This window comes from Bombyx mori, chromosome 5, assembly GCF_030269925.1.
Source record: "Bombyx mori chromosome 5, ASM3026992v2".
In the NCBI taxonomy this organism is placed as follows: Eukaryota; Metazoa; Arthropoda; class Insecta; order Lepidoptera; family Bombycidae; genus Bombyx; species Bombyx mori.
The window spans coordinates 16,523,243-16,551,134 of record NC_085111.1 but is presented as its reverse complement, the minus strand read 5'-3'; the positions used below and the strand labels follow the sequence as shown (position 1 = coordinate 16,551,134).

Here is a 27,892-nt window from a genome sequence, read left to right as displayed (position 1 = left end):
CATGGACTTCAGCAATGCCAGGAGCAGAGCCAAGCCGCTGCCTACCGCTTAATACTCTCCACAAGCCTCGTTTGAAGAAGGGCATGTCATAGCGCTCGGGAAACACCGTGGAGGGGAGCTCATTCCATAGCCGGATGGTACGTGGCTAAAAAGCACTGTGATGACCGCAGTGGCTCCAGGTAGTATGGATGAACTCCACTCCGGTGGCGGGCGGTGCGATGGTAAAAACGAGATGCCGGTATCATCTCGAACAATTCCTCAGAGCACATGTATTATTAATGCATAAATAAAAACAATTTTAATATTGTGCACTCCTTCTCTATATTTTCTATAAGTGTGGAAAGTTTCATACTCCTCCGTCCGCACAATTTTCCGTAAAAAAGGGTACAAAGTTTTTGCTTCACGTATTAATATATAGATACTATGACCGCTGTTATATAATACAAATGAAACTTTGACCTCACGTGTCAAGCTCAATTAGTAGAATATCGTAATTTGGTAGAGTAATTCCATCCACGTCATTCCTAAGTTAGAAAATGGGAGAGTGTAAAAACACACATCAACCGAGTGATATACAGAACGAATGTCTCTTCATTTGTCACAACAGTTTCGACTTGTTTTTGCTTATTACAATGTTACACTGGCGGACATTGTCCCCAAAATTATTCTTTTTTTTTTAACTGACATTTGCAGATGAGTCTGAGTTTGAGTTGAGTCTGAGTTTGAGTTGAATGAGTTTGCAGATGAACTGAGTACCAATTGCAATTACATTAAAATTTCATCCCAAAAATAGTTTCGCAACACTGCATCAGTTTTTATCTTTTCTATTTACTTGTTACCATATTAATGAGGTTGCATACTGATACAAAAGAATGTTATGAGTTAAGTGCGTTTTTAGGAAGAAAATGAAATCAGTGATATTTTTTGCAAATCGCTAACAAGTTACTGGCGGGAGTAATAAAATTACAAATAAGCGGTGAACAATTAAATTGTTTAAAAGAGTCATTCATACATATATTTTTTATTCCTTAGATGGCTGAACGAGCTCACAACCCACCTGCTGTTAAGTGGTGACTGGAGCCCATAGACATCTGCAACGTAAATGCGCCACCCTACTTGAGATATAAGTTCTAAGGTCTCAGTATAGTTACAACAGCTGCCCCACCCTTCAAACCGAAACGCATCACTGCTTCACGGCAGAAATAGGCAGGGCGGTGGTACCTACCCGTGCGGACTCACAAGATGTCCTACCACCAGTGAATATTTTGTCATAGTTTGAAATGATAAATTAATTTAACTACTATTGTATTTTGGTATAGTGTGTGCGCATTTTCGAATGGAGTATGCTAGTCATACAGCTCCGCTAACATTAGTCTGCGGTTTCGAGGTTTCCATTTAACTCCATAATGAGTGCTTGAATTACCGGGAGATATATGATCGTTCATGACATGAAGCGTACGATTATTTTGTTCGCGTCTGTACCATGCAAGTACAGTGCACCACAAAACGTTTCGGATTCTGTCACGGACGTTTCATCTCAAAGGATGCCATTACTATGTTACTAACAAAGATATTATGTTACTAACAATATACACACGTGCATTTAATATCTTTATTAGTGAATAATAATATCTATCCGACGGTAGCTTCGCTCGTGCTAAGTGTACTTTATATCGCGACAAATAATATTTTTTTACTGGTGGTGGATCTCTTGTGACTCCGCACTGCACCACACTTTTTTTTTTTTTTTCGGGCCGGGGCCGAACTTCCTGCGATGTCCCCGCGCATAAGGGGCGCGCGGGGTATGTGAGACTCAATGATCTGTAGGTGTTGAGAGCAGATCGCGGGCCCAAGGATTTTAGGGCCCACCCACTAAACGACTCCCCTGCACTCTTACACCCGACGTCCGATCCCCTCCGAGGCCAGAACCCGGATGAGGTAGGGGGTTACCGCGGTCAACACTACGCCTATTTCTGCCGCGAAGCAGTAATGCGTTTCGGTTTGAAGGGTGGAGCAGCCGTTGTAACTATACTGAGACCTTAGAACTCAAATATCAAGGTGGGGGGCGGCATTTGCGTTGTATATATGGGTTCCGGTAACCAACTAATACCAAGTGGCTCGTCCACCCATCACCGCAAAAAATAAAATAAGGACGAATAGCCTTAAAGTTTCAATGTGTTATTATGTAAAAAGATTAATATTTTTTTATTAAAATAAGTAATTTATATTTTATAAGGTTCAAATTCAATTCCATTCGGCCGTTGTTTTTTTTTTGATACCATCTAGTTTTAATGAAACAAATTAAGCCTGGACTACCAATGAAAATTACATTAATATTCATTCAGTCTTTACGGGGATGGGCGCGAACAGATAGACTGAGAGAAAATAATTCTAAAAATCGTTGATTTATTCCTCTTCTTTAGTTAAGGCCTTTTCATATTTTATTTTTGTTCGTGCTGTTTCAACATTGGATTCTATTGTTTTATTGTTTGTATTGATGATTAATTTTATTAATATAAGTCGAGGAAGATTGCCAACCGGGTGGACGGATATTGTCAAGGAGGCCACAAACACCAGCGTCCCGGGCGCCATTAAGCAAGCCGAATGCAGGCAACATTGGAGGAAGCTGGTGCAAAAACTAGACCAAGGTGGTCACAACCTTCAGTAATGAGGAAGCGAAGAAGAAGAATTGATGGTTATGGTGATCATCGTCATGCCTATATAAAGAGATACAGTTAATATTCGTGAAATAAATAAAAAATATTGATTAATTAAAAAGAATCATTGTACTACAATGATTCTAATTCCTTTTGTCATTCAATGTGTTGGAAAAGGGGGTTTCATGACAAACTAATTGTAAGGTTGAAAAAGTATTTTCTATTTATAGCAAAATGTATTTTTAAAAGAAAAGAGCAAATAATGAGCAAAGAAAAATATTTCGGTTTGGATAGTTCTTCTCAGGGCTATGAATTTTTTAGTATTGCTAGTAGAGATTTCGTGTTTTAACATTGAACAAGAATATATTTTGATGACCTTCATTGTTTACTTAAGCATGATTTTAGTTTAATTTGGAAACTTTTTTATTTTTTTTTATTGCTTAGATGGGTGGACGAGCTCACAGCTCACCTGGTGTTAAGTGGTTACTGGAGCCCATAGACATCTACAACGTAAATGCATCACCCACCTTGAGATAGGAGTTCTAAGGTCTCAGTATAGTTACAACGGCTGCCCCGCCCTTCAAACCGTAACGCATTACTGCTTCAGGGCAAAAATAGGCTGGATAGTGGTACCTGCCCATGGGTACTCACAAGAGGTCCTACCACCAGTAAACCAAGAATCACTAGTCATTACCAATTAGTCCTAGCCAAAAACAGCTAAGGAAAATTAACGTTTTTCTGAAACCCCATTAGAAACCCACGTAGGGTTTTCTTAGCTTCTAAGTTTTAAAATTAAATTAATTGGTACCGTGGCAACAACTACCAATAACGTACGAACTCAATTCACATAAGCAACACAACGATCTATTTGACCTAGTTCCTTCATCACGAGACCCAAAGAATAGTTCAATCAAAACGAGTCTGCAGAGGCAACCCTATTTGAAACAAAAGTCCGTCGTAGCAGCGAATTGACTGTCTTAAGTTTTTTTCCTTGAACACGCATATGCCCACATTTCATGGTTGCCCCAACAACACTCAGGGGTAACATTTGGTCGGCCCTAACGCACTTACATTAGCTCCATTAAGCAGGGACGGTTTTGGGATTTTGTCGGTGGTTTGTTAATTTCATAAAGTATAATTGAAACTTGTCACGTGTAAAGAATTTCAATATAGAATTGTATCGAGATCTGTAAGGGAATTAACATTAGGTTTATAATTACAAAATAGCACAAAAATGTATGATGAATTTTATTATGTAATTTTGTTTCATTACAGATTGAATTTAAATTTTGAAACGTACAGGGTATTCGAGTATGTTTAAATACCTTAATAATATTTTGAGATTTTTTTTAATACTTTTTTTTATTACTTTTTTATTATTATTTTGAGTTACTTCCAGTTATTTTTCATTATTATCTCTATTTTCACAATATCTTCTATTATTATATTGTCCAAAAGGTTGAAAACAATGATAAGTTTTCCATAATTACAGAGCAAGTCCTGAGATCCTTGCAGATTCTACGGAGTAGTGAAATTTCATTCCGAATCTGTAGAAAATTTATAAAGATTTAAAAGTGCCAATCTAGCCCAGATAGATCAAGATCAAAAATATTTTTTTCCACAATTATTTTTTCCCCTCTGATGTTCTTTTATCCTTTGAAATATCTAACAGACTGCTATGCGTAATCTTAGCAAAATCTCTCAGACTGAGCTCCGTAAGTTCAGCTACCAGTTAAACCAGTAGCCCCTTGAGGTTTTAGATTATTAGAATTTTTTCTTTGCCGTAATTATCATTCATTTCAGTACAGTCTATGTTCTCTATATTCAAATCTACATACTATATTTCTATTTGATTCTATGTGATTCTAGAATTACTAGTTTGATAGTCACGTTTTGTTGCGTTCCACTTTTGCACATCCCGAACCTAAATCCCCGTCTGTCTATCAGATAGTACCCAATTAGTCGAACAGACGAGATAACTTCGGATCAATGAGTTAGTACTATTAAACTCGGCACATCTAAGAAAGGCTCGAAATCGATATATTGACCTTTTGATGATATCAAGCACAGTGAACCGGAGATTTTACGGCACAAAGAACAATGTTTGAGGGAAGGACTTATGAGTAGATTCGGTATAGTATAAACGCTATGGGTTGCCTTTGTCCCTGGTATTGCTGATTTTAATGACCAATTACCACCATCACATGGCTTTGCTTGTATGCCTTTTGAGTCTGATGTTTGAGTGTATGCTGTGTAAAGTAAGCATTAATAGACACGTCACGTACCATCACTAGAGCCTACAATAAATAATTCGTTTTGTATATCCATTGAAATGATTGGAATTAAGATACTCAGTAATTTCGTGGCAATTTTACTAAGCCTATTGTGAAATTCTATACATAAATTGTTTGTCTCTGCAATTATTAAAGGATCCTTAGGTTTTCTCGTGCTTTTGAACAGAGCAGAATCGAAATATGTACTAAAATATATACGTTTTTTGTTATTATTATAGATGAAGATGAGCTCATGGCTTGACATTAAATGATCACCAGGGCCAATAGGTATCATAATGCCAGTGGTGCAGTCCATCCTTAAATGTTCTCTTAAAGAATTGAAATAATTACATTGGCATAATGACCCCACGAAACAAAAGATCTAATCAAACAAATCGCACTGATTACTTAAAATTATAAAAGTGCCGTTTTTTCTAATTAATTAAAAAACAAAAAACACAAGAATATTCCCTTGAACACTCCAAAACATGATATGAGTAACTCAACACTAACACATGAGAAAAAACACAAATCGAAACTTCTCCCCTAACAAAAATAGAACACTCTATAAAACAAACATTATGTTATGTTTGTTAGGAGAACAACCTAATATATTACATTGTTTTTGGTACGCGTTGGTGTTATTTAACGGGGTATGTTCATTATAATACAGTAAATTAATCAGCTTTGCGTAAGCCCTGTGGGTTTGAATATTTTCAAATTTGTTTTTATCTCGTGTTTATTTTTGGTTCATAAATTTAGTGAGATCTTTGCACGGGTTTTCAGGGATGCGTGTATATACGACATGGCCATTCAAATTTGATAGATTATAGATAACGCCTTGCCATCAATAGCGTCTTATTACTGGTGGTAGGACCTCTTGCGAGTCCGCGCGGGTAAGTACCACCACCCGCATATTTCTGCCGTGAAGCAGTAATACGTTTGCTTTAAAGGGTGGGGCAGCCGTTGTAACTATACTGAGACCTTAGAACTTATATCTCAAGGTGGGTGGCGCATTTACGCTGTAGATGTCTATGGGCTCCAGTAACCATTTAACACCAGGTGGGCTGTGGGCTCGTCCACCCAACCATTCAACGCTTCGGCCGCTTCATGCAGAGCGCACTTTACGCTGGTTTGATTGTTTACTTTAATAGAAAAATACTTACGTGATCGTTGGTGGCGGGTTCGCATGCACCATACACGGTAGGACTATGTCGCCGCCTCTTCGCACGCTAGCTTCCCACTGACCATGCGAAACGGCGTGAGGAGCTGAAGACACGGTAACTGCTACGGAAGGAAATTAATTTGATAGTTTTTAACTTTTTCTTTTACTATCTAGATACGGGCTTGACTGTATGGAATTTGAATTACTTGTTTCTATGAGTAACTTTTTCTTCTGTGAGACAAAACAAAATGGTAATCTTTGGAGGAGGCCTTCACCTGAGAGGGGTCTATGCATATAACATAATGAATAGGTTTGGGAAAAAGTCTTTTCGCATTATAGTATATTTAAGACGTTGTAATAAAATCTTTTTGGCTATATTATTTGTATTTGGCTGGTTTTGGTATCATTAAAAGTTTAAATTTTAAAGAAGATAATTCCAAATTCAAAGTAAGGAAATTGTGTGATTTTTATTTTTTTTCGTACTGTCAAGATGAGTGAATCTAATGAATAAATTCGATACATTTTAAAATTTTACTACAAAAAAGGTAAAAAGGCAACGAAAGCCGCAAAAAAAATTACCATGTTTATGGACCTAGTGCAGTGTCTGTGAGAGTAGCACTTTGGTAAGCGTTTTCAATCCGGAAATTTTGATGTCAAAGTTGCACGTCACTCTGGTCGCTACTTTTTAATATACTAAAAAGAAATGTTATTGCATGGAATAAAGGGCTTTTTTATTATTATTTTTAAATTTTTTTTTCGTTATGAGTCACTGACCGCTTATTGCGATCGAGTAGGCCATAAGTCGTACTGCGATGGTAATAAGAGAGATTTTATTATAATTTTCTGTTGTGACAACTAATTGCCCTTGTAGGGTTATGTGTTACCAGGGCCCGTGAAGATTACGATGTGAATGCAGCTTTTTGAAGTTTGATGACAATGACATTGAGACTGAGAGGTACGACTGTTTCACGTCATTGGACAGCACTACCTAGCTTGAATTATCACATGCTTGCTTTCTACTAGTGTGGTTTTTGAAAAATGAAACCTATTGCTCTGTGTTTTTGTCAACTAAAAGTCCAGCGTTTATCTTTCTGTATACCAAAATAAAACAATTTTTTTTGTCCTACCTAAGCTGAGAGCCTTGAGAGGCTATTTCAGCGTAACCTTAACTAGTAGGTGAGCTCACGGAGCTCTAACTGGAGTATTGCTGACGCTGGCCCATGCAAGAGCCGTGCTTCGCAGAATCTACCACCGGATCGGAAACGCGACCCACAGAAAATCCGGCGAGAAACTCAGTGGCCGTGTCTGAGGGTGAAAAAGCTAGATACTCACGAGATACTTCAATATTGACAGGGTTACTCCGTCTTCGTTCTCCCGTCAGCGAGTCCAGAACTGAACAGGAATATTTGGCCCGGGAGTCTTCCAAGCGGACGGAACGCACTATCATCTTCCAACCTTCATCCACTAGCAGCGTGGGACCGGCTGTAAACACGACTTAATCGACGAGACGAATCAACGGAATACTTAGAATAACACTTTATGTTAATAACTTTATTAAATTACTAGCTTTTGCTCGCGACTTCGTCTGCGTGGAATAGTTCACAAATAATGCTTTATTTTAGAACAAATTTGGTAAGCATAAAAAAACGTTATAGTGAGCCAACCTTAACATATAGACATATGCTGTCGCGGGCTTTTTATTAGATCTTTTAAAGGGGAACAATCCTGTCATACATTATTTTAGCGAAACTTTAACCGCTTCTGCAGCGTACGCAGCGAAAGCTCTCAAAAGGTAAAAATAACCCCGATTTTGAAACATTATTTATTGGTGCTCCGTTTGTATTGGTCTTAGCGTGATGTTATATAGCCTATAGCCTTCTTCGATAAATGGGCTAGCTAAAACTGAAATATATTTTTCAAATCGGACCAGTAGTTTCTGAGATTAGCTCGTCCAAACAAACAAACATTCAGCTTTATAATATTAGTATAGATGAAAACACCTAATGGTGTCTCAACACTTGTCCGCAGCATAATATATTCACGACTTAACCTAGCCTAATCTATCTTAAGAAGGAGGGAGCCTGGAGATCATTAATACAGGTTTTAGAACCTAGTAGACATCAGCTCTTTCAAAGGCTTACAAAATAAATTATAAGGTTAATTTTGTATTTGTACTATACCTTTAAGAGAGAAATAAATAAATTATTATATATTTTTATTGGGAGCGGTAATCTTTTCTTAGCACTTTGGCTAGTCTGAACCACATCCACGGGCCTAAACCAAGTGAATGCAGCGTGTAGTAAGGAAAAATTATGTTGACGGTATGTTATCATGAGGGGCAATTATTATTATTATTATTTAAATACTACAAAAGACTTATTAGTTGGATCATTTGAAATTAATGAAATTTCTTAAGCATTCGTTTAAAATTTTAAATAAGCGTTGTTTGCAGCTGTTCTTTGTGTCATCCGCCTTGAAATATAAGGTTAGAGTTTCGTTGTATTGTATAGCAACAGTCTCACTATACTCTTGCGACAGAAACAGGCTGGATTGTGATATCTGTCCGGGCGGGCTTAATACGCCCAAGCAGTAAAATATTTACCTCTTTTTTTGTTATTACTTAGATAGGTGGAGAAGTTCACGGCCCATCTAGTGTCAAATAATTACCAGAGCCCATAAACATCTACAACGTAAATGCCGTCCCTATTTCTGCCGTAAAACAGTAATACGTTTCGATTTGAAGGGTGGGGCAGCCGTTTGAACTATACTTGAGACCTTAGAACTTATATCTCAAGGTGGGTGGCGCATTTACGTCGTAGATCTCTATGGGCTCCAGTAACCGCTTAACACCAGGTGAGCTGTGAGCTCGTCCACCCATCGATGCAATAAAAAATAAATAAATAAAAAACTGTTGAGACATGAATTTCAACATCTCAGTTTTTACAGTACAGCGACTGCTCCACCCTTCTTCATGGCAGACATAGGCTCACCAGTCTCTGTGTAATTTATTGCCAACAAACTTACAAAGGTGATCTGAAGATGGCAGAACTTCGTCGTCTCTGTACCAGGCGGCTACCGACGCGTGATCCTTCATCGGGGCTGGAGTGGTGCAGGTGAGGAGCGCCGGGCCTCCCGCCTCTGCTGACGTTGACGTCACGTGAACTTGCCAATCTTGCCACACCACTGCGTGTAAAATATTCTTAGTTAAATTGGTATCAATGGCACCGTAGTGTGTCTTTAATAATATCGATAAATCTGTAAAACTTTAAACCCAGAGAACAACTCCATTAAAACAACGTTTCTCTCAGCGCAAAAAAAGTAAATAATAAAATCTTTATTCGATATTAACTATAATGGATTTTATTGAATACTAACTGACCCGGCAGACTTCGTAGTGCCTAAATCGATAAATAAAAGACACATCAAGGGGACACATCCAAGGAAAAACAAAATTGTTTGTTTTTATAGAATTCCGAGCTTTTTTATATTTTTTCACCTTTTAAACCTTCCCTGAACTTCCACGAATAATTCAAGACCAAAATTAGCCAAATCGGTCCAGCCGTTCTCGAGTTTTAGCGAGACTAACGAACAGCAATTCATTTTTATATATATAGAAGATTATAATATAAAGCTTAACCTCGTGATTCATATTTTGCCTTTTCAATTGTACATTAATGTGACATGAGAACTTTTTTATATTATACGATACGATATATTGCGGGTGATTTGATTTATGGATTTGAATAATATCGGTAACTTTTACAAAAGGAAAATGTTTGACGTAATACACTTTGAGCTTTTTTTTTATATTACTTATTCGTATAAGTAAAAAGATGTAAATACCATATTATTAGACATAAATCTAATAATATCGTATTTTATATTTATTTCAATTGTATTTCACAACAATATTGTCTTTTCAATAAAAACTAAGAAAAACAATGAGAAAATTACACAAGAAGGATTCCGGTTAATGTTTTAACGTTACAATTTTAAAATTCGTGTTAAACAATATAAAACAATGAAGTCTTTTTATTTATTTTTATTACTTTTATGGGTGGACGAGCTCACAGGCCACCTGGTGTTAAGTGGTTACTGGAGCCCATATACATCTACAACGTAAATGCGCCACCCACCTTGAGACATAAGTTCTCAGTACAGTTACAACGACTGCCCTGCCCTTCAAACCGAAACGCATTACTGCTTCACGGCAGAAATAGGCAGGGTGGTGGTACCTACCCGCGCGGACTCACAAGAGGTCCTACAACCAGTAGAAAAGTTTTTTTATACTCACATTATGATCTGTCATATTATATCAAATTTTAATTACCTTTAGGGGATTTGAATATAATATTCCACAATAATCGTCAGGATTAAGTAACTAATCCTGAAATGGTTATCGAATTTCCGAGGGTCTATTACCGGAGTGCTGTCAGGATTTACAGATTTATTGGAAAAGGTTCCACGTCATTATTCTGTATCGCCAATTTGTGCGTTGTGCCGTAGAAGGGAAGAGTTCAATTTGTCTATTGGAATGGTTTTGTTGGAGTTTCTTATTGTCTACTAAGTGTTTTATCATATTTAAATTATGGTTGCACACAACAAATAAATATAGGGTGCTCACCTATATTTTCACTAAAATTAAAACCGTGGAAAGAATTTGTTAAATAACAATCTGTTAAATAATTAATTTGTTATTGCGTTTTAAAATCTTCATTAATTGAGAAAGGATCAACCGATTTGGTCATTTTACTTTTCGCTGTGCTCACGATTGTCAAGAAAAGGTTTGCTTAAAAGAATTTGGGAAACTTCGCATGTAAAATTCTTCACAAAGTTAGGTTAGTTTTATTAGGTCTAATTGAATAAAAGCTAACGCAGAACTCTGATTTCATCTGGAGTCGTTTTTCTTAGATTGATGATTAAAATACATAAAATAATAGACTATAAAAATTACAAAAAAATTTTTCGTCACATTGATAGTTTTTATTTATATCATAGGTAAACAGTAGGAAGAGTCAATTCCTCGCTCCACATGTAAGAGATTGTCAAATTAGACACCACACCCTAAATAGAAATATCTACCTTAAGAAAAATGGTTGAAGTTCCAATTGCGTTGGAGTAGCCGCTGTCACACCTTTCGTTTCAGATAGCTAGATTGCTATTTTTATTTCTTAATTAAAACAATTTTTTTCTCCAACTTTGGTATCAGCTCTTTGCAATGTTTCAATTAAGTTTATTTCTTTCAACCATGAAAAGGTTACAAGCACTGTAACTTACTAATTTAACCTACTAGTTAATGCTCAATGTAAATAACTTTTTTTTACAGAAATTTAATAAAAGCTCGTAACAAAAATGCTCTATGGGGATGTATGATTGTAACGATTTCAGGAAGAATAGATATTTTCTGCCCCACTGGCTGATGGTGTGATGGAAAGAACTAAATGATTATTGCGTTATATCATCATTATTGCATTTGAAAGTAATCTTGAGCTGTGCCCCTGGGACTGTTGTCGTCCATGATCGACCGTGAGTATCATCAGAAGAGTGTATGCCCATCTATGAAGGCACTAAAAAGCAATTCCTCAGGGTGCTCCTCATTTAACGTACAGTATAAAGCATAAAAGAGATCAACGCTATTTTAATATCCTAAAATTAAAACTTAAAGAAACTTAATCAGAAAATTAAAAGCTCTATTAAAAGTAAAAGCTCTCCAAAAACGACCTCGCATGCACTCGTTCAACCAAAATTAATTACAAAGCAAAGTTTCGTATAACTGTAACGACCCGTGGTCCGGTCCGGTTTTGTAACTACCTTCCACCGAAGGCTTTGTTTGAATCAAGTTGAGCAATTAATTGAATTAGGAAATTGGAAACTTATTTAAGCGTTTATGTTTCGTAATCAATGGGACGCTTCGAAAGGTCTGTTTTTTATTGCTTTAATCTAATGTTAAGGTGTTAGGAGCCCCTAGACATTGACAAAGTGAAAGCCTGCACCCACGTAGAGGCGGGGGTTCGAAGTCTCAATTGTATAATACTATATTCTGGTAGAGCGTCTTCTGAGCTAGACTGCTTTGTAGCAGCAATAGACGGGGCGATGCCACCTACCCGTGTCGGCTTACAAAACGTCCCACCCCCAGCAATAATAAAATTTATTTTCAGATACATGAGTTCGAAGGTCAGCTGTAGACCTTAGTTGTCAAAATCGACGTTTGCTTCTCCATAATTTATTCGTAGTATACCATATACCATATTCATAATATATATTATATTGTTTGCTAACCGTACGTGCTCTCACGCCTACATTGACGCGTATACAGATAGGTCACTCACACAACTAAGGGCAGCGCGCAGTCGTACTTTGCAACCAGGGCCCTGAAATGGCGATAATTTAAGACAAATATTTGTTTGTATGGAAACTAGCGACATCTTGTAGCGGATGCCCCTAAACCTATACATTGTTAAAAGTTTAATTACTGTATAACTAAACACAGAAAAAAATTAAAAAAAATTACATGTGTGCAATTCGCTTGTGGTAGAAGTGAAACCTTCCAAAATTAAAATACAATTATTCTAAACGTCTTAAGTATATGTAAAATTTTGTCATTAGTAAATAATTGTAAGGTAGCATCCTCTGTGAATTGATATTTTAATTTCACGTATAATCCTAAATTAAAATTCACTACAAGAGCTTTCATACACACGTTAGTATTAAAAAATCTCACAGATGGCGCTGTATTAAATAGTATGTATATTTCTGTCTCATTCTTTGCTGGCTTCATCCTACACATTTTTGTATTTGTGTCTCTTACCTGTCGTTTTTTCCGTTGCATCCGGTTTGAAATCACAACGATTCTAAAGAAGTTTTCACTTCAATAAATCATACAAGTATTTATTTGTTTATAGACAAATATATTAAATTTTATCAATTAAATTTTATCAAAATATATATGTTACTACCATCTACGGGAACAATGGGAAACTAATCGAAGCGAAGCCATCTAGTGGCCGACGCCCGTAAACATTTTTGTTGAGTGCTTGAGTTGCTTATCTATAACTAATTTATGTGAATTATTTATGCTTTGCAACAACTATAGCAGTTCATTTTATGTCGTCCCACGTTTTTGTAATTTTAACATTAATCGCTCCTATCTTCAGAGGTTGGAGTAGGAAACCGAGCGGCAGCGCGTTGGCACCAGGAGGACGGGACGACACGCCAGCGGCTGCGGCCTGCGATGCGGTCCGCATTGCCGTCGTCGCTGTCGTCGCTGAACAGACTGTGAAAGAGACCCGGCAGGCTGGTTCTGACCCAACGAGGTATCCCGGAACACCAGCGGCATCGCCCGGACGGCCTGGTAGGGCTGCCGTACCGCGGAGACCGGTGTCGTTGATCGTCGAGCTACGCCTTGACGACCCGTAGCTCGGGCGTCCTCTGGGTGGCGCCGCGTGTCTGGTTGTAGTGTTGACCACGGGAACCCCTCTACTCTGACCGGATTCTGACCACGGATGGAGATCGGACGTCGGGTGTAAGAGTGCAGGGAAGTCGTTTAGTGCGGTAGGGCCCTAAATTCCTCGGGCCCGCGGTCTTGCAGTCGCGCACCACCATACACTGCAGGCCCCCTAGGCGCGAGGAGCTCCAAGGAGGTTCGGCCCCGGCACGAAAAAAAAAAAAGGAAACCGATCGGTGTTGATGGAGCACTCGGGCGTTTTAGTCTTCTAATGTAATTGAACGATTATCCTACGCCCTACTTCACACACTTCAAACAGCTCGTGTTTCGCCTTTTACTTATTATTCTTAATTCGGTCACTTTTAATTTTAGTTGTATGCGGATTTCTGTTTGGTTTTACTCATTCTGTTTTTATTTCAGTGAATAATTATTTCACAATAAATAAACGATCCGTTGTTCTGTCTCATGTTATGTAATGTTATTAATTATATTCTTTTTGGGGAGACCATATTATTGAAATAATACACATTATGGAAGTTCAATCTCACGTTTCAAGCAGTCTGTGCTTAATATGCATTAATGTATTCATAATACAAAAGAATAAACCTAAAAATGTAAGAAATTTCTGTATAATTTCATGTAATGCAATGGTATGTACTCTACTTGTGTCGGTGTGGTGTCAACTTTATTTTAATTAATGCATTCGGTCCACTCATTACCTCGTAGATTGTTTTGTCCTTGAAGTCCAAAGAACCTTTATAATTCAAAAGATAACGACTATTTACCACAGTTCTACCCATGGTTTTCAACAATTTTAATGAAGAAACAATAATGTTATTTGTATTTATTTGAAAAGAAAAGTTATTTTAAAAACACTATCTAATTCTCGCATAACTGTTCTGAGAATTACTAATAACATGTGAACTAGAAGCTTGTTTATCCAATTAATCTAGAAAAAGCAATGCTAGAGGTAGATCCAAGTCGTCAGCTACCACTGATTATTCTGTTCACATTTAATTTAAAGATTAATCGTAGTTCTGAGAAAACAACCAAAAATCAACTAGAAAATAAATTTAGTAATTATCAGTTTTCAATGCATGTTTTTTTTATTATTTATTGCCTAGACGAGTAGACGACTCACAGCCCACCTGGTGTTAGGTGGTTACCGGAACCCATAGACATCTACAACGTAAATGCGCCACCCACCTTGAGATATAAGTTCTAAGGTCTCAAGTATAGTTACAACGGCTGCCCCACCCTTCAAACCGAAGCGCACTACTACTTCACGGCCAGTGTACGTACAGACACACAATTAAAATTCAAGGCGGTATTGCAAAACAATAACTTTGTACTTCTAATAATATTTCAATTATTCGATGACTAACTCCGACTGATGGATGTCACCTTCATTCCATTTCTTTTCGTTTTAACACGGTTCAATTAACATCATTTGCTCAGAAGCTTTAATAGAAAAAAAAACCTATATAAAAGGTGTATAAGTAAGACATCTTTGAAATTATAATTTGGGACCGTTTGGCTGGATGTTTTTTTAGGGCGCAGGATCGAATTTAATGTTTAAATTCTATTTGAAGATGACGTCACTTAGCATCACTACATAGTATAAAACAAAGTCGCTTTCTCTGTCCCTATATCTGTCTGTCCCTGTGTATGCTTAAATCTTTAAAACTACCCAACGGATTTTGATGCGGTTTTAATAGATAGAGTGATTGAAGAGGAAGGTGGTTTATATGTATATTAACATCTATTAAATATTGGAGAAATCAATAATAAATTACAGCTTCCGAAGCGAAGCGAGGGCGGGTCGCTAGTTTTTACTGTAAGGAATTTACAAATTGTGTAAATCAACACACGTGCTTTCGGACAGGAGGTCAAAGACTCACATTTGGTTCAATTAGATTTTATTTTCAACTTGCTCTGAAAGCAAGCTCTCGGTACGGACCGTGTCCTTTTTTAGCCGACTTCAAAAAGAAGGAACTTTTCAATTGGACTGTATTTTTTTAATAATATGTTTGGTTACCTCAGAACTTTTTAAGGAAGCGAATGTTTGTAATATAAATTATAAATGGTGTGTTATTGAAGTAAGAGTGCATCTTATATTGAATTAATGAAAAAAAAAAAAAACGAAAATATTCCTTCACCTGGACAGAATTCATTGGCTAACTGCTTAATATCTGGTGGGCCTGAGCTTGAGCTATCTACGTACAAGGAAAACAAATAACTTCAATGTGCTCAAAGCTACCTTTTCATATTTTTTATGGCGCAAATTAAATGAACGTATCATAAAAATTAACAAAATCCCTGGTTTTTCACTCACATCTGCATTCATTGAGGATTTTTATTTAAGACTAGCGACCCTTTTTTTTTAACGCTGGGGAATCCTTTTACGGATACCCGATCGAGGGGGGTAAAAGACCGGACTATGTCGGACTCTGGCGCCTCCAGAGAAGAACAGGGAGAAGAAGAAGACAGGGGTCCTCCTCTTTTCCCAATTTCTGCCGGGAGACTTCGCCTTGAGAAAGGCACGCGAAGCACTGCACTGCGTCAGCCACGCAAAAGCTACCCCGCAAAACCGACTACCAACTAAACCCCATCGAGCCCCACCACTCCGACTCCACGAAACCCACGGTACCGCACAGTGCGCGCCAAAAGCTCGCCGTCGCCGGTACCCATCCTGATAATAAGACGGCACTCCAAGACTAGCGACCCGCCTCTCTTCGCTTAGGAAACTGTAATTTATTATTGATGAGTCCCGCGATTATTGTCACACCGAGGGTGACGCCGCGGGGCGAAGCTAGTCTAAAAAAGTAGCCTAAGTTACTCCTTATATCATCAACTACCTATCAGTGAAAGTCCCGTCAAAATCGGTCCAGCCGGTCCAGAGATTAATCGGAACAAACAGACAGACAGACAGACAAAAAAAAATTGTAAAAATGTTATTTTGGTGTATGTACCGTATATATATTCATAGACATGTAGTAAAAAGCGGTTATTTCAATATTACAAACAGATACTCCAATTTCATTTATATGTATAGATAGGTTGTGTATTCCCTAAATATTAAAATACAACTTAGATTTGCAAATGTAAAATATTTATGGTTGGGTAAAGTATATTATTAACTGTTTGGCTTCGAGAGCTTTTGAAACAAGCCCTATGTGTATGTATAATAATAGATGGCTATTCATATTGAAATATTTTATATGGCACAGACAATGTATTTCTGCCTGTAATATGCAGAGAAAAAAGTTTTTTATTATACGCTTAGTTTTAATATTCAATACTAACATTTGCATACAATTGTGTTCAAAAATAAACCGGACAAATTAATACAAAACCGGCTAATAAATCGAATCGGTAAATGCTACTGCAGTTAGACAAATAAGGTTGTCCAGATTGAGATATTGGCGGAACCAATGCGATCGGATTCCGTCGTTATTCAACCCGGATTTAAAATCGCCGCCATACATTTTTAAATTTTTAGTTTTAACACGAATGTGTTCTTAATTCAAAGCTTTTTTAAGTAATAAATCTTGAAATACGCTTACGAACAGCCTCACGAAGAAGGTATAGTATTATATGTCACAAAATAAGTCAGTAAAGTTTGGAAAATTTGCGAACGTGTGTCAGAAACATCTTCTTACTAAGAAATCTTCCTTACTGGTGGTAGGACCTCATGTGAGTCCGCACGGGTAGGTACCACCACCATGCCTATTTCTGCCGTGAAGCAGTAATGCGTTTCGGTTTGAAGGGCGGGGCAGCCGTTGTAACATTACTGAAACCTTAAAACTTATATCTCAAGGTGGGTGGCGCATTGATATCGTAGATGTCTATGGGCTTCAGTAACCACTTAACACCAGGTGAGCTATGAGCTCGTTCATCCATCTAAGCAATAAAAATAAATAAATAAAAGAATTGTATCATTTTGTGGGATTTCAAGACCGATATAGTCGCATTACTTGTTTCACCGACATCAAGCGCTTTATCATTTAGGGATACGACGACTTTAAAAATAACAAAGGATTTAAAACGTTACAATCAATTAACATTTAAAATGTTTAAATTCCGAAACTCGGACTAACATACATCGGTCTTTTGGTAATTTGAGATGGATTGAGAATTAAATTGTGGAGAAATACTTATTTATATGGCAAAAGATCTGTTAATGGATAGAAAAATCTACCCTACTTATAGATACTGTTAAGTATGTGTGCGTGTGCCCAATACCGTCTTTACACATTACACTTTTTTCACAAATCAGTAATCAGAAGGTATTTACAAGGCATATACTATGCCTATAATAGAAGATTTTGCTCAACAGAAATCCCGAAAGAAACCGTTATCGAAATCATAACCAAAAAACCAGCAGCATTCTAATATCATTAATGACATATTATATCATACTGTATTTGATTACCTATAATAAATGGTCTCATACTCAGTAAAAAAATGTTATTATAATTCGCTTTTTTTACTTTCCAAAAGGGCCTCAAATTCTTGTGTGCCCAAGGGCCCCATCTTAGTTTAAGACGTCCCTGCGTGTGCCTACGCATCCGGGGTATTTCAACAAATATAGGACAGTGTGTTAATAGCAGGCAAGTGTTTCACTCGCGTATCCCTCGTATTTAACAGATACATAATATAAGGACATACTTTTACGACGTGTAATCGTGCGTTTATCATTTTCAATTTACAGTAATTTCCTACATTTCTAATAGTTTACGGTATTTACTTAAAATTTTCGTAAAACTGATTGAGAATAAACTCACTTACAATTCGTTAATCAAGGTTACAGTGAAATCTTTGATTAAAAAAGTATGAGTCTGTAAACAGCTATAAAGCAAATTTATTGTGCACACATTGAAAGTAGAAAAAATAATTTATATAAAGTATATATGTATATAAAGTTTTGTAGTCGTCGTGGCCTAACGAATAAGAAGTCCAGTGCATTCGTGTTGAGCGATGCACCGGTATTCGAATCTCAGGCGGGTACCAATTTTTCTAATGAAATACGTACTCAACTAATGTTCACGATTGACTATCGCGGTGAAAGAATAACATCGTGTAATAAAAATCAAACCCGCAAAACTATAATTTGCGTAATCACTGGTGGTAGGACCTCTTGTGAGTCCGCGCGGGTGGGTACCACCACCCTGCCTATTTCTGCCCTGAAGCAGTAATGCGTTTCGGTTTGAAGGGTGGGGCAGCCGTTGTAACTATACTTGAGACCTTAGAACTTGTATCTCAAGGTGGGTGGCGTATTTACGTTGTGAATGTCTATGGGCTCCAGTAACCACTTAACACCAGGTGGGCTGTGAGCTCGTCCACTCACCTAAGCAATAAAAAAAAAGAATATTAATCACAAGATAAATGGGTGGAAAACAACATAAATCAATCGTTATTGAATTGTAAATCAATTTGAGTGTGATCTAATGTTATTTGTGAAGAGCTCAATACTACCCCTGTGTGTTTATTATGCTAATTTGTCGCTCTTCGTACAATTTAATAAATAAATAATGTTGTTCCGTTTTTGTTTTCGTGCGCTTAGTCTGTGTAATGTCTTTATTAATTTGCTTTAGCGTTTTCTTCGGTTGCGTCGAAAATAATGGAATGACAGTGAAAAACAAGAGATTGAGCCGTAAAAATAGTTTTGAATTAAATAAAAAAATACTGAAGTAATACTAAAGCTAAGATTATAATTGTACAAAAACTTTTTCTAATACGCTATCATCAAGACAATTATACACAGAAAAGATATGCTAATTTTTCATATTATCTGTGCATTTTTCACTCACTGACTTTTTGGCGGGAACGCGAGGAGTGAAGTTGTATGATTTGTTTTATTTTGTCTGTTTAGTGTTTCTTCAGGCTTAAATGTATAATAACGGTTGTTTATTAACTGTTTAATATTTGTGAAAGTGCACAAATGTGGGAAAATGAAACAAAGCCCCGGACGTAATTTCTCGGGATCCTCCAAAAGGCCAATTGAAAAAGTCTCAGTAAATGACCACCATTTTACTGAGATTATTTTTCATCCCGTATCATCTCATTTCATTTAATTTCATCCCAGTTGATTAATGTCTGAAATTAATTATCTTCATTTCATTTAATTTCACTTTATATTATCACTTTTCATAAAAATAAGAATATAAATTAAAATAAGACATGACTTAAAGGTCTTAGTTACCAGGTCAAAAATCCCTTTAAAAAAAAGACGACTTTGGCGCCTTATTTACATATTTCAAAATTTTTATTAAATTATGTGTTATTGTCGGATCAAAAATAAAATATAACATAATTTCCACAAGCTGACTTATTATTTGTCCTGAGCGTAGACTCGCGAGATTAATAGATAAAAGCTAAGTGCTAAATAAATATATAGGATTTATTACTAATTTCTTTAGAGATAATCACTATAATCTATACTAATATTATAAAGAGGAAAGATTTGTTTGTTTGTTTGTTTCGAATAGGCTCCGAAACTACTGGACCGATTTGAAAAATTCTTTTTCCATTAGAAGCCGACATTGTCCCTGATGAACATAGGCTACTTTTTTTTTCTTTTTTTTTATTTTTATTTTTTTGGTTTCATGTGTGTTTTAATGTTTCCGAAGCAAAGCGAGGGCGGGTCGCTAGTAAGTAAGTAAAAATATTAATGTGTTATTTAATGTGTTCTGTGATTTAATGTATTCAAATTTACTCAGTTGATTGTTCAATAAAAAACTCTCTTCAATACAAGAATTATTCTATTAGTCAGCTACAAAGGTTAAACGAATTGAGCGTTTTTTTCTTCTTTTTTTCTTTCAAGGACTGTATTCTTTGAAATATCGATGTGCCTTTGGGGACTGAAAACAAAATAATCTCAAGACAGCTATTTGTTTGGGCAAACTTGAGGCGTCGGTAACAGAACTCCCGGCTCTAGGGACCACGTGCCCAACTTGAAGAGCACTTGACAGCCTTTGTGCGTCTTCCACGAGCTCAGACACTACTTTATTCTTGAAGATGTTCGAGCCTTTTCTTAAATTAAATATATACAGTGTAAGGTGAAGCTATGCTAGGATTAGGTTACGTTGGCAAGCCAGCCCGTGATGAAATTAAATATTTAAATATTGCCAATAGGCTACTTATTTTACAATGCACATTATGTTATTTACGAAGTCATCGTGGCCTAAAGGATAAGAAGTCCGGTGCATTCGTGTTGAGCGATGCACCGGTGTTCGAATCCCAGGCGAGTACCAATTTTTTAAAATGAAACACGTACTCAACAAATGTTCACGATTGACTTCCACGGTGAAGGTATAACATCGTGTAGTAAAAATCAAACCCGCAAAATTATATATTGCGTAATTACTAGTAGTAGGGCCTCTTGTGAGTCCGCACGGGTGGGTACCACCGTCCCGCTATTTCTGCGGTGAAGCAGTAATGCGTTTCGGTTTGAAGGGTGGGGCAGCCGTTGTAACTATACTGAGACCTTAGAACTTATATCTCAAGATGGGTGGCGCATTTACATGTAGATGTCTATGGGCTCCAGTAGCCACTTGGCATCAAGTGGTCTGTGAGCTCGTCCGTCCAGCTGAGCAATAAAAAAGGAAGACATTTTGTGTATATTCCTGTTTCTTTTTCACGAATAGCCTTCCTTATAAATAGCTAAATGTTAGCGAGAAGCAGCACGTTTGTGAATAAATAAAGCTGAAAACGAATGAATTTCGACTCATTATCCGCACTTTTACAGACTTTTACGTTTGCAGTGAACGAAATTAAATATTGACTAATTAAAAAAAGACCGTGACTAAACAAAATGAACTGTATTTTTGTTTAGCTTTGAATTATCCAATAAGTGTTTTGTCACTTTTCTTTCATTTTTTTTTATTGCCCTTGTAGGCAGACGAGCATACGGCCCACCTGATGGTGAGTGGTTACCGTCGCCCATGGACTTCAGCAATGCCAGGGGCAGAGCCAAGCCGCTGCCTACCGCTTAATACTCTCCACAAGCCTCGTTTGAAAAAGGACATGTCATAGCGCTCGGGAAACACCGTGGAGGGGAGCTCATTCCATAGACGGATGGTACGTGGCAAATTTTCATTTCATTTATTTATCATTCAATAACTGGGAACAAATCACGCATGATCATCCGGCCCCAATTTAGGATCCCCGGTGCTGTGTTTACTGGAAACTGATAAACATACTTATATATGTTTTAATATATACATAGATAATAAACACCCAGACAAAGAGCAAACAGACCTGTTCATCACACGAATGTTTGCCTGATGTGGGAATCGAACCCACGACCCTCGGCGCAATAGTCAGGGCCGCTAACTACTGCACCATCGAGTCAGTCAATCAATAATATATAAGTATTTTTGTGTAATGCGTTCCGGTTTAAAATGGGACAATCCTTAAACAATTCTATTAAGATAGATAGAAATAAAATAGGTAAGCAGCGGCTTGGCTCTGCCCCTGGCATTGCTGAGGTCCATTGGCGATGGTGGGCCGCACGCTCGTCTGCGTACTAGGGCAACACAAAAATAAAAAAATAAAAAACATAAAAAATGAAATCTCATATTGTAAAGTGGGTGATGAATAAATTCATGTGTTCACAAAAAAAACGTATATTTTAATAATCAGGAAAAGTTAAATAGCATATCATTTTAATGATTATAAATGTGTTAAACGCTAAATATTTAGATAATACGGAACATCCAAACAAACAAATAAAATTCCCCTACACTTCTACGTTACATTCTAAAAGTCTCGCGTCAAACAAATAGGTCCCGAGTGGACGGTAACTGTCATACTGAACGATAAACAGGTGTAATTTAGTTACGAAAGTGGCCGAAATGGTGCGTTTATGGAACAAATTAAGAAATACGTTATATATGTGGTTGAAATATGACGAGAAATTCTGCGAGAGCCGCAAATAAATGTTTTTGTGTTGCCTTAATAGGATGACTTACCGACTTCTATGATTCATTATATAAAATAGAAAATATACTTAAATCACGACACCCCTAGATTTTACATGTTTTAGTCCTTTACTGCGATAGGGATGTCACGGCCTCACTTGTAATATGCCAGTGGATTAAAGGTCATCTTACCTTTCGTTTTTCGATTAATTTTTATTGCTCTCGACGTGCGAATGAGCTTACGGGTCAGAAAATATATTCGCAGCATAAAAAGGCCTGGTGGTATATGGCTTAAAATATACTAGGGGAAAGGGTGGAAAAGATAAGTCATCATCATCATCATTAACAGCCCACAGTCGTCCACTGCTGGACATAGGCCTCTCCCAATCCACACCACGGAGCCCGGTCTGCGGCTCTCCTCATCCACTTCTTGCCGGCCACCGTGCGGAGGTCATAAGATAAGTAATGATGATGTTATGGAAGCAGTGGCTGGTGGTTCGAAGAAGCCGACATTACAAGCTTTTACATAGTACACATCACATCACACGCTACACAATAAAGGACTGAATAAAGAGGTTTGAAAGTAGGTGTATATTTTATTCCTGGACTAAAACACAAAGTTTTTTTTTTTAGCTTAGGTAGGTGGAAGAGCTCACAGCCCACATGGTGTTAAGTGGTTACTGGAGCCCATGGACATCTACAACGTAAATGCGCCACCCACCTTGAGATATAAGTTCTAAGATCTCAGTATAGTTACAACGGCTGCCCCACTCTTCAAACCGAAACGCATTACTGCTTCACGGCAGAAATAGGCAGGGCGGTGGTACCTACCCGCGGACTCACAAGAGGTCCTACCACCATGCAAAGTCAAATAAAGGAAAATATTTTAGAGTGAATATTAAAACGACAGCGATACTTTTCAAACCATCACATCCTTCGAGAACATTCCTATGCAAGATACTTATAATTTCAAATGAAAGAACTTTTGAATACGTAACGAACTTGAATGGAAGCATCAAAACTATTCCTCGATATCAGTTAGCTGCATTTCCTCTCGCGTATTCAATTGCCTAACGAAGCGTGAAGAGCGGACAGATAAAAAAAAGTTTTTATCTCAATGAGCAAGAAACGTCGGTTTAACTTAGTATATAAATGTGATTCGAGATTGTTAAGGACTGCCGACGAATGATACTTTTAGAATCTTTTCTCGTGTCAAGATCAATTTTACGCTGGAAGAGATTAAGAGTAACTAGGTGGGTCTCGATGGTTATATCACAAATTTCTTATTAAAGGCAAATATAATGTTTTTTGAAGCCGAAGATTTAAAGAACTACTTAAGTCTGAGATAGTTCGTCAATAAAATTTTTTTTATTGCTTATGTGGGTGGGCTTGCTCACAGCCCACCTGGTGTTAAGTGGTTACTGGAGTCCATAGACATTTACAACGCAAATGCGCCACCCACCTTGAGATATAAGTTCTAAGGTCTCGGTATAGTTAAAACGGCTGTCCCACCCTTCAAACCGAAACGCATTACTGCTTCACGGCAGAAATAGGCAGGGTGGTGGTACCTACCCGTGCGGACTTACATGACGTCCTACCACCAGTAATTACGCAAATTAAAATTTTGCGGGTTTCATTTTTATTACACGATGTTATTCCTTCACCGTGGAAGCCGATCATGAACATTTGTTAAGTATGTTTTTCATTAGAAAAATTGGTACCCGCCTGCATGATGCTGCTGAAAATTTGATTCATATAGATTTAAATTCTATTGATCATGTCTTATCATTTTAAATCTAACGACATTAACCACTTTTTTTACTATCTATGATTGAAAAACCGTTTCGAAGAAATAAATAGTTGATTAGAGAAATATGATTTTTATTGAAAAATAACCTATAATTTTCAGTCTCTTCAATTAAATATGTTTGACATTTTGTCTAGAAATTACGTTAGCTTTATTCAAATATATACATTAGCTTAAAACTTTTCAATTATTGCTCGTTGTCTAGTGAATTATTATTTCTGTAAAGGGGCAGACATTTTAAATATAATTCAAACATATATTTTAGGCTCGGATTACTTTTAGATCAAAACCTGTACCATATCGCACGGTATTTTAAGAATATCAATAACAAAATGGCTTTTTCATAAAACGGACAAGGCAGGGGATAAAGTTCCCAGTAATCGTAAAAGTAATATTACCCAAGAAACAAACGCCTTAGAACGTGAGAATGGAGTAAATATTAGCAAATTAACTGCGGAAAATGCAATTACTGAATCCGGTAAGAGAAGCTACGGAGCTACGAATATCATCTACGACGTAGCCTACCTACGAAAATCGACTACAACGTAGCACTGAAGAGTGTTGTTAATTATTGTATCTTTCAGTAAATGTGTGACGGTCAGGATACAATGTAAGACGGAAAATTCAATAGTAAGTAAAATAAAATTTTACGCTTTTAGGGTGCGCAATGAATCGGCTACTCCCCGGTTCACGCTTCAGTGGAAATATGATATCATATTTTCCAGCCTAATTTCTCCGGTTCTTGCCCTAATTAAATTTTTAATTCAGGTTGTAAGATATGTGAGCCATAGTCTGTAGGAGTATCAAGAACGGAGATGGATTCCAGTTCAAATAAGACTTCGAACTAAAGTCTCAAGGCAGGCAGTGTTCAGGCCATGGCGTTGATGCTAATATCTAAAATATTCATAATATTCAGTTCAGTTCCGGCAGCTCTTGTACTATAGAACTGAAACTTAAAATTCACGTTTCAAAGCGGGTGGTAGATTGTTCACACGTCTAAGTAATGAAAGAAAACTAAATTGGCTACAATGCGAGACATTTTTTAACAGAGACAAAATCATTTCTATCAACGTAAAATTATGAACCTTCAAAGCGGCGGTGGGTCGAAATGCGCCCTCAACGATACGTCCACTAGGGCAGGGCCCTGAGACTGCGATACTTTAAGAAAAAAAAAATTGTATCGAAACTAGCGACATCTCGTAGCGGATGCCCCTAAACTTATATGTTGTCAAAGTTAAGGCAACTAATTATTGTTTAACTAAACACAGAAAATAAAAAATTAATAAACCATACCAGTATTTATTTGTTTATAGACAAATTAATAAAATTTTATCAATTTGTGGTTTCTGAAAATTTACAAAATCCTTAATCGCTACATAGTATAAAACAAAGTCGCTTTCTCTGTCCCTATATCTGTCTGTCCCTATGTATGCTTAAATCTTTAAAACTACGCAACGGATTTTAATGCGGTTTTTTTAATAGATAGAATGATTGAAGAGGAAGGTTTATATGTATAATAATATCGATTAAATAGTGGAGAAATCAATAATAAATTACAGTTTCCGAAGCGAAGCGAGGGCGAGTCGCTAGTTAAAAATAAAATATAGGATTGTTAATATGTTACTGCCATCTACAGGAGAAATGAGAAACGTTAAAAAGTTGAAAAACGTTGAGAAAAGTTAACAGTTTTTGTTATAGTCATAAGTACTCACCAGCCTGTGTCCTCATATCCCGTGAAATGATCGTGCCGTGCGTGTTGTGAGCCCTGCACCTGTACACCGTCGCGTGCACGTCCTGCCTGTAGTTCACTGCTGCGAACGGCAGGAAAACCAACGTTCCATTGTCGAGGAATTGCCTGTGAACAAATTTGAATCTTAATTAAAATTTATTTCTTTTTGGAACGAAGTTCCTAATGGCACGATGCGGAGGGGTACCCTAACCGGGAAAAAACGTCCGTAACGTAAGATTTTTATTAATAATGCACACAGTGTACGACTTAACTTTGTAATAACTTACAAAAAATAACATATTTTTTTATTATATATTTTTTAAAATAAAGTTGATAACTTTGTAAAGTAGTTTTTTTTTATCAATAAAAAAATCATAATAAAACATGTATGTATGTATATATTTTCTTTATGCCTCGAATAGAACTTAAAATTAATATTTTTATAATAAGGAACTTCGTTTCTATCCGGTGTTCCACGACACCACACATTTTTTTTTACCTTGAGATATGAGTTCTAAGGTCTCAGTACAGTTACAGCGGCTGCCCCACCCTTCAAAGCAAACGTATTACTGCTTCACGGCAGAAATAGGCAGAGTGGTGGTATCTACCCATGCGGACTCACAACACTTCCTTTCACCAGTAAAAAACTTTTAGTAAAAGCAACTAGAAAAAAAACCAGCACAAAACTTCTACGCTTTATGTCGCGTTTTCCGTTGTCATTACATTGATTTCCGACCTTACAGATACATTACAGTTTTCCTTATTTATTGTGGAGACGTAAATTCAACTCAAAGAAATTGCCAGTCCTAAAAATACTATTCGTACCGTGTGAAACGAAACGTACTAAAGGTCTAAAAATATCTTTTATTTAAAAAAAAAAGGACGGTATTTCACCACTGAAGTATGAAACCTATCTATGTATTTCACACAAAATTCAAATGTCAACGTCGAATAACGTTTTAGTTTTGCGTGATCACAGAAACTGTAAAGTATTTTTGTATGTAAGTATGTATGTATGTATGTATTGTATGTAAGTATGTATATTGGTATATAATTGGTATATAAATTTTGGTATATATTTCATATTATATGTAAACGGTATATATTTTGTTTATTGTATGTATATATTTTCTATAATAATGTATTATCTATAGTACACCGCAACATACCTGCTATATTTTTTTATATTTTCCAGAATTTCAATTTTCGCTTATAACGATAAGACCGCCTATTGTACAAATGTATCTGTTTTTTTTTAATTGTTTTTGAATGTAAATTGTGTTTTGGTGTGCAATAAAGTGTATTTTCTCTCTCTCTCTCTCTCTCTCTCTCTCTCTCTCTCTCTATTTGAAACGTGACAAATAGTATTGTGACAATAAATTTTAATCACTCTGCCATAACTTTGCCTGGGTTAATTAAATATAGTTACCGTTCGTGACGACGTGAATACATCTATCTGCATAGACAAGTTAGAAATCGATGCGACATACAAATCTGTACAAAAGCTGTTGAGGAGGTATCTAAACTTTCTGAAGTCTGCGTTTTAGAAAGAGTGGGCAGTCCATCGTGTGCTTAACTTTTTTCAATTGCTTCCATTGCTTTTTTCAATTTTTCAATTGCTTGGGTGGATGCGCACACATTTCACAACCCACCTGGTGTTAAGTGGTCACCGGAGCCCATAGAAATCTACGAGGTAAATGCGGTCACACACCCCCAGACATGCGTTTTAAGGGCTCAGTTTTTACAGTACAACGGCTGCCCTACCCTTCAAGCCATTACTTCAACGCATTACTGCGGAAGCAAAGAGAAAATAAGATACCACTATTGCTTTTTTATTATACAAACATTTTCTAATTACAGAACACAATCGTTACCTTGATTTAAGTTCCTAAT

General features: G+C 36.8%; 1 protein-coding gene across 3 annotated transcripts in view; it reads right to left on the bottom strand.

Moving 5' to 3' along the window:
• The window catches only part of LOC101746375 (cell adhesion molecule Dscam2), a 188,584-nt gene that overhangs the window by 82,708 nt on the left and 77,984 nt on the right, over positions 1-27,892 (bottom strand). For all 3 annotated transcript variants that reach the window (XR_002430208.3, XM_012688428.4, XM_038011129.2), the window contains exons 4-7: positions 25,983-26,125; positions 9,120-9,278; positions 7,428-7,577; positions 6,097-6,217 (exon numbers count right to left, since the gene is read on the bottom strand). Coding sequence is in view for 2 of the 3 variants with exons in the window: in XM_012688428.4 (XP_012543882.3) it covers positions 6,097-6,217; positions 7,428-7,577; positions 9,120-9,278; positions 25,983-26,125 (573 nt within the window). In the remaining variant the exon portion in view is untranslated. The remainder of the gene's footprint in view (positions 1-6,096; positions 6,218-7,427; positions 7,578-9,119; positions 9,279-25,982; positions 26,126-27,892) is intronic.